At 44.4% G+C, this 8,243-nt stretch overlaps 1 protein-coding gene across 1 annotated transcript; it reads left to right on the forward strand.

Annotated features, from left to right (window-relative positions):
- Nucleotides 1–4,368: 4,368 nt before the first annotated feature.
- Akain1 (A-kinase anchor inhibitor 1) lies at nt 4,369–7,210 on the forward strand. The gene is made up of 2 exons (XM_035438862.1): nt 4,369–4,495; nt 6,633–7,210. The coding sequence occupies exons 1-2, from the start codon at nt 4,369–4,371 to the stop codon at nt 6,824–6,826; spliced, it is 321 nt and encodes a 106-aa protein (XP_035294753.1). The 3' UTR covers nt 6,827–7,210.
- The last annotated feature ends 1,033 nt before the right edge of the window (nt 7,211–8,243 follow it).

Raw genomic sequence — 8,243 nt, forward strand, 5'->3', positions numbered from 1 at the left:
CCGCATGCATCTTAAGCTCCTTCCTTGTGTCGTGAGCCCCTATGGGTTGGGGCAAATGGACTATGACACAGCCCCTGTTATTACCATAGGAGCAGTTTCACTGTCCAAAACATCCTCTGTGCTCCAAATTTATATTTAATAGAGATATCAAATCTACCTGGAAGTAGTTACGAGGAGTACAAATTAGTCAAAGTTCCGTGTGTCTCAGAGCCATTGATGTGTTTCTCATGAATCAGATGCTCACGTATTTGCTGGGTTGTTTCTGGACGATGCTTTTCTAGACCTTTGTAAACTGCACTCCCCTGCTTCCTGATGATGTTGCTTTATAACTGGTGTTGGTAGCTGCTAACTCAGACGCTTCCATTCATTGAGTTTTCTTCAATTACCTTGGTCTTTTGTGCCTGAAATAATCAAATCCAATTCCTAGTTAAAATTGCTGCTTCCCTTTCAGGTTATATTGACATTATTCTGTATGGCTTCCCTAGGGCATTGCAACCCAGTAATACTGTAGGAATTAAATTATGTGCTAAAAATCATTTAGCGGTTCTAATACTTAAAGTCTTCTGTGGTTTTATTAGTGAGCCCCCGTGCCCAACCTGTCTTCTGGGGCCAGAAAATTCTGGGTTTGTTTTTCCCTTTGCAGGTCCAAATTCCATCTGTCTTCCCAGCCTGCTCCAGATCCTGCAGATTTCCAGTGTATGACTCAGGTGTCCTTGGGTTTCCCCAGCTATGATGGATGGCATAGATTTGACTGTCATGCTGTTTTGCACACACACACACACACACTCAAAGGCATCTTGAGCCCTTCCACCATCTAAACCATCTGGGCTGCCCCTTTGTCCTGTGTGACCCCTTTCTTCATCATCATCATCACCATCGTCATCATCATCTCCTCCTCCTCCTCCTCCAGACACCCAGACATTCAGGCTTCCTCTCGTCTTGGTGACCCTCACTTTTACACATGTCTGAGACTTTCCACGGTGACATCCTGGCCAGACTTGTTCTTTTGATCTTGTTCTCATCGCCTATCTTTCACAAATTAATGCCTTGTTAACACACAAGTTTCTTGTCTGGAAATCTCTTGCTCACCTCAGACTAGACCAGTCACCTTTGTGGACACACCTCTGTCACAGTGTGTGCCCCAGCTAAAAATTATAAACCTGTTCAATTACTTAATTAGATTATATGAGAAGAAAAGTTCAGGGCTCATGCCTGTTCTGTTCAATATTTTCACCTCCAATTCCCAAGATAGTGTGCGTTCTACAGAAAATGCTCTGTGATTATTTTTGTGAATGAATGCACACAAATAGAAATACATCAGCCTGCAGGGCTCTGGTCCACTCAGTGGTGCCATGCACAGAGGTGTTCTGTAACTATCTTTGTGTTTCTCAGACTGGGCATCTAATTATTCTGTCTTAGATGGAAGAGAGGCTCACAGGGCCCTGCCCTACAAAGGGAACTAATGGCTAGCCTGGGTTACAGAGGGACAGAATCTAATTAATTGTTTTCAGTGCTGTAACCATTGTGTGTTACCCAAGCTCCAGAGGATAAATGGATAGATAGTATATGGGACTCTGGTTACATGCGTTAAGCCCAGTTGATAACAAAGTAAAAAATAAAACACACACACAAGAGAGAGAGGAGGGGAGAGGGAGAGACAGACAGACAGAAATGAAGGGTGGAGACTTGGTGGGAAGAGAGGGCCTAGTATAGTTTAGAGGAGAACAAAAGAGGGTGGTGGGCCAATGTAACCAGAAAGTATTAGATGCAAGTGTTAAACTATCAAAGAATACATTGTTTAAAAAGTCTTTGTGGTTCTTCCTATTTTTTTTTCTGTAGAAAATTTTAACAATGAATTCCATACAATTTATGAGAGTAGCCATGCCATGAAATAGTATTGCTGGCCACTGCGGGCAGTCTCTGGGCCTTCTTGCTGTCCCATACCTGATTTGGTCGGTGTGGCAGCCGTGATAACAGAATACTCCTTACATATGATCAGAAGGGAGAAGGGTCCTTCACTTGCTGATAATACTATCTTATCAAAGCTATTTTTGGGAACTCTAAACACTCTGTTCTGATTTGGTTATGTTGTGTGTGTGTGTGTGGGGGGGGGAATTGGGCGGGGGAGAGGATTGGTGAGGTTAGCATGAATCTGGAAAACCAGGGTCTGGAGTGTTATCCTTTTCAGTTCCAAAGTGGGGCAGCCAGCACAGCTTCATTAGCAATTGGCACAGATGGGCGAGGCTGAACATCTGGTCCTTCATGGAAAATTCCAGTATGCACAGAGCCGAGAAAAGACTGCCATTACATTATTAAAGGGGACCGGAATTAGTTCTCCTTCTCTGGTCTCATAGTCTGGTCATTGATGAATGACAACACTGTCCTTATAATGTCAAGGGATGAGAAGGGAGGATAAGAAATGCCTGGCTGGTTGCCACTAGCAACATGATCTATTAGAGAGTGTGTGTGGGGGGGCAGAAGCAGCAGACCCTCTGCTGTCCTGATGAGAACATTTACCCCCTGGCAGATTTGGTGACCCATCAGAGAGTGATGGGAGCTAGAGGTGCTGTTGACGGTACAGCCTAACCTCTGCCACCCTCTTTGTGTGATGCAGGTGAAGTCACCACCCAGATTCTGTCTCTAAACGGAATAGCAACTTGACCCTTACCAACCCCCACTGAAGTAGGACACAAAGAGTGACCTTAACAGAGGAAAGCAGCCTTTAGGTTTCTGGAGTCAAGAACGGATACAGATTTGTGCCTTCCTGAAGTTGTTAGATGCATCATTTTTAACAGCTGTCCATAAAAATGAATACCAATCATTAGCTGATCAGGACCAGCTGAATAAGGGTTCTTGACAGGGTCCCAGGGTGGGGGAACTGGGGATGAAAAAGAAATAAAGAGATAAGGAAAATAGAGAGTTAAAAGCTGGGGTCTGGAGGGCAGAAAGGGTGGACAACCCAAGCCAGCAAGTTTATTAACTGCACAGTTCTTTTTATAACTCGTGTGTGTGTATGTGTGTGTGTGTGTGTGTGTGTGAGTGTGTGTGTGTGTGTGTGTGTGTGTGTGTGTGTGTGAGAGAGAGAGAGAGAGAGAGAGAGAGAGAGAGAGAGAGAGAGAGAGAGAGAGAGAGAGAGAGAAGTGGTCAGAAAATAGAATCAGACAGCAGAATTATAGAGAGTTCAAGATCTCTCAGGTTCACCTTAATCAAGGTGAACTCTGGGGTGACCAACAGCATTTCACGTCTCAGCGTCTGGGATATTTGACCACATTCAATGGGAGAGATGCCAAGTGCCAGTTCTTGGATTGTGGCACCCAGACCCTGGTGCCAGTCCATAGCCTGTCTGCCTGGCATGGCCTGGCTAGGGGAGGGACAAAATGCAATAATCAGGGCCTCTTGGAAGTCTGCAATCCATTCTAAACACCAACCTTTAGCGGCATGTCAATTAAATTCTTTAGAGATCTTCCTGTTGGGTGGGTGAGATAGACATGGAGGTAGAAGCTGATAAGGATAGCAGGGAGTACCAGAGCTGCTGTTGGCTTCTGCAACTCTGGATATCCATAGACTGGGCCTGATGATCCCTGGAAAGCAACAAATTCTGGGAACTCAGGCAGGAGGAAGGATTCACAATTCTCCACAGGAAGACACTGAAGACAAACTTAACCATATCACATTCTTGACTTTGCATTGGGCATTTAGACTTTAAAGATAATTAAATCAATTTGTCATCTTTTGTCGAATAGGAAAATAGTATTGAAAATGCTAGTTAGCCTAGAGGACATTTGCGTCATTCAAAACCAGGCAGTAGGCCACCTACAATGTGGAGGTGATTCATTACATTACAGCAAGTTAAATGTCTGTAAGTAAATGGAGAGACTCCAAGAATTTCTGTGGCTGCCTCTGCCTTCTGTCGGGTTGTAGTACACATCTTCACTCTCTATTCATGGAAGAAATTGGGTCTCTACCAGGATTTTCTCCAACGCTATGTTCCTGCAAGTGAATACTTGGCTTAGGTATCAGTGCTATGTTGGGCAGGGAACACGTGTTCTGCCCACATTGCAAGGGCCCCAGGGATTTCTTCTTTCAGGGAGCTGTTTTCTTATCTGAAGATTTGAGCCCCCTAGCCACCGATGAATGGATCAGAATGAGTGACAGATGTTCAGTGATAACCGTTGACCCAAGATGCGGCTAGCACGAGTGGACAACTTCCTAGGATGATGGTGGTGTGCTGGGTCTAACAGACTCTGTCCAAAGAATTTCAGCTGAAGATATGATGAGGGCCAGGTAGCTGGGATACCTGTGAGAAGCCTGTAATATCAAGAAACAAGACGAGTCCCAGATGAGCAGAGACTTGAGTCCGTGAGCACCATGGAATTGGGGAAGAACGTGGAAGATGGGAGAGGCTGTTGGCTGGTAGCTGACTCTATCTTGGCAGAGGATAACCCAGATAATGACATGACTGGAGCTATGAGGCTCATCTTGGAAGTCATCTATGGCACCTGGTTCCTACAGTCACTGCTCTGTCCCTTACCTTATTGTTGTCATTTAAGAAAAGTGGCATGCAGGAGAAAGACACCATTCGACAGGGTTCAGGGTTCAAGCAGAGTTTTTTTTTTTTTTTAGTTAGGGAAAGGGATCATAAAAATGGAAAGGGAGGTAGGTAGACTAGCTTCTGGGGACAGGAACAGCAGGAGAGAGGAGAGAGGAGGGAGGAGAGGAGAGGGGGAAACAGACAGATGTGGTGAGAGAGAGAGAGAGAGAGAGAGAGAGAGAGAGAGAGAGAGAGAGAGAGAGAGAGAGAGAGAGAAGGATGGGAGGTAGTAGGCAGAGCCCTTTTAAAAGGGAACATAGTGAATGTGCATAGGTGGTGTTTTAGTGGCTGCAGCTGAGGGTGTATCCTGTCAGAATCCCAAGGACAGGCCAGTACAGATGCCTGATTACTTACTAACACTTATAGCTTAGAGGGAAGGAGAGGATGTTCCCAACAAACACCTGATGCATAAGTACATGCCTGAATTTTGTACATGTATTTCTTTTTCTTCCATTGTCTCTTAAGTTATCTTGTTCACTTTCCTGTCTTCCTTTGTGCCTTCCTTATAACCAACTTTGTTCCTCATCTCTTCAGAAAGTGAATGTTCATGACCCCGGACAAAGTGGTAGTGAGGACAGTGAAAGGTTATCTCACAGTGAGCATTGGTTAAGTCAACCTTCTGGCCATTGAGTCTAGACTATGGCACACACCAACTTTGACTGAAGAAATGATAATTTAGCTTAAATGTTAGGTCATGGCTCAACTTGACTGCTCTCTCTTTCTCTCAAGATTCACTAAGCTGCTGAGGATGATCTTGACTCTCTGAGGATGATGGTGACCCTCTTGCCCTTACCTCCCATGTGAAGGATTACAAGTGTGCACCACCATGCCTGGCTCTTCTTTCACAAGTCTTCGAAAGGAAACCGATTGCTCTCCATTCTGTCTTTTGCTTCCTTCCAGCTCCAGTTGGAGTGTTGCTTTTTCAGTTTCCCTTATGTGGGCAGAGGTCATATCCTACAGAACCTCAGGATAATGACATAGGAGGAAGAAAAGTCCTCAGATAACCAGGAGGCACTGACCACAGACACACTGGGGTCTATCTGTAGTGACACAGGGGAGATCAGAAAAACCTTCAACCATGGAGCAGTCTTATGTTTTAGTCTTTCTGTTACCATGACATAGTTTACCCCCTCACTAATACACCAGGATAGACATTCACTAGTGCTTGCATTGTACTGGACCACACAGAGTCCTGGACAAATATTTTATCACTTTGTTGAAGAGCAATGTCTTTAAACAGGTGTTGCTAGCCATTTTACAGATGTGCAAGTGATCTCGGAAAGGTTAAGGTTCTTTCACAAGATTGCACGGCTATATGGGGTAGGAGCATACATACTTGAATGCAGCCCCAAAGTGTTTCAAAACATGCTTTCCTAGGCTGACCACTTGGTATTGGATAGACAATTGTTATGCTCTTCCCTGGGGAGACTATTTCTCCTGCTCTCAGTATCCCTAGGTGCCTGTAGTTCTCTGTGTATGGTTGAGGCCTCCTGGGCAGTCTCCCAGTGTCACTTCCTTCTTTTTTAATTATTTTTGAAAATTTCTTATATCAGTTCAGTATTTATATCGTTTCCATTCCTCCCATGTCCCTCTACCATCATGCTCAACCTCATGGCCTCTTTTCCTTCAACTATATATGTATATAAATCATACATAAATATTATATATACAAATATATATATACATATATATAATATATGTATATAAATCATACATAAATATTATATATACAAATATATATATATCCCACTGAGTCTATTTAGTGTTTCTCTTATGTACAGATAAGGGCTGAAAACTTAGGGTGTGGCTGTGTCCCTTCCTAGCAGATTTCCTGAGGACTTCCCACAGCCAGGGCTGTCTTGTGACGGCCTCTGGCAGTTGGGGACTCTGGGATGGTGAGACTGCTATCTAGGGTGCTTTCCAGGGCAAAGCAACAGAGGGAGACAGCAGCAGCCCATGCTACGAGGCTCCCCTATCTCTCCTGAGTCACAGCTCCTGAAATGAATTTTTCTTCTCTCTTCCTTTTCATACTTTTGTCTAGGTGAGAAGCCTGGAAATGAGCCGGAGGAGGCAAAACTGCAGAATGCCAGCAAGCAGATTGTACAGAATGCCATCCTGCGAGCTGTACAGCAAGTCTCCCAGGAGAGCCTTCAGAGGGGAGGCAGACCCAGTGACTGTCGGCCCCGGGGCCGGCTGGGAGGGTGTGAGCTGACCAAGAAGCATGAAAAGAAGTAATGGGTTCTGGGTCTGGCTCTTGTCACATGCTTGGCGTCTGCCTTTCCTGTTAGCATAGGACGTATCACTAAAATGTTGCCAATAAGCAAAGCCAAGTGTCATAGATGCCTATCAGTAGGACGAGTTCATGCTAGTCTTGGAGACAAGCTATGGTTTTGCAAACCTGTGTTAGGGACTCTTCACATCTATGGGGAGACTTTGGAAGCAGCTGAGTCAGACGTAGCACTCACACTGCAAAAGTCATCTTGAACAACTATTCTCCATGTTCTTAAAAAATTAGAATTCTAATTCTTGTTTATTTATGCATTCTTTCTATGAATTCAACCAGCAGTCTTTATTGCCCTTCTGGGCCACTGAGTGCAGTTCTGTGTTCTTCATAAATATTAAAAGATACACCAGGAAGATGAAGGAACGGAGCATTAGTCCTGTTCAAATGATGAGAGTTCAGGTTCAGGATCAAACTGAGTGGATTCTGAGACCCAGCCCTGCGCTAGAGCTTATGTTTATGTTATGCCAAGAAAGGGATGTGTTTATGCCTTGTGAGAACTCAGTCTTTTTTATCTCTGTTCTCTGAGTTGTTCACAGTTGGTGTTTACCTTCTGTGCAGAGATCCGGTGGGGACAGTACGAATATCTTTTCTTAACTCAAGATTAAAAGAGATGACTGAGTCTATACACATCAGTCTCTGATGACTCAGTTCTTTGGCAAACTAAAGGGAACAGCGCATGCATGCTCCGAGCCTCTAAGCTTCTCCATCCTGGATTTACCTCCCCATGAGGCTGGAGAGAGCAGCCTCCTTGGCCAGGAGTCTGGGCCCGGTGATTGCTATGCTATCACCCAGCTCTGTATCTTCACTAGTCCCTCACCAATAGACTTCCTCTCTTCCAAGGGAAAAAATTAGCATGACATTGTTTATTTTTAACGTTATGAAAATTGTGAGGTCATGAATAACTTCTGTGAAGATGTGGGAAACTATTCCGTTTTTAATTGTCGGAGGCGTGTAAGCAGAAGGAGAAAAGTGGAGGCATTTCTGAGAGATGGGTGTGCATGCGTCCTAACAGCCATCTCCATTCAACACGGTGAAACCTCCTGCTGCTCCCGTGTGGACAACAGAAGTCTCTCTTGAGTCTTTTAGGGCCCCATTTACTGTGCTTTATGAAAACCACTGAGTTGGTGCTACTGGGAGCAAAGGAGGAATTCAACCTGTTTAAAACCCTCCAGGCTACAGAGTATCCTTGTGTGTACATTGTCATGCACTCTAAAGGCAAAGTATTTCTAGTGTTTAGACACCTCCGAAACTCAAGTATACCAGACTGTATGTGGCCAGGGACACTACAGATAACATTAAATGGGGGAAATCAATTTCACCATATTAGACTATATTTGGTGGGACAAATTAGTTCAGGGAGAGAATTCA

The sequence above is a fragment of the Cricetulus griseus genome, chromosome 2, assembly GCF_003668045.3.
Source record: "Cricetulus griseus strain 17A/GY chromosome 2, alternate assembly CriGri-PICRH-1.0, whole genome shotgun sequence".
Classification (NCBI taxonomy): Eukaryota; Metazoa; Chordata; class Mammalia; order Rodentia; family Cricetidae; genus Cricetulus; species Cricetulus griseus.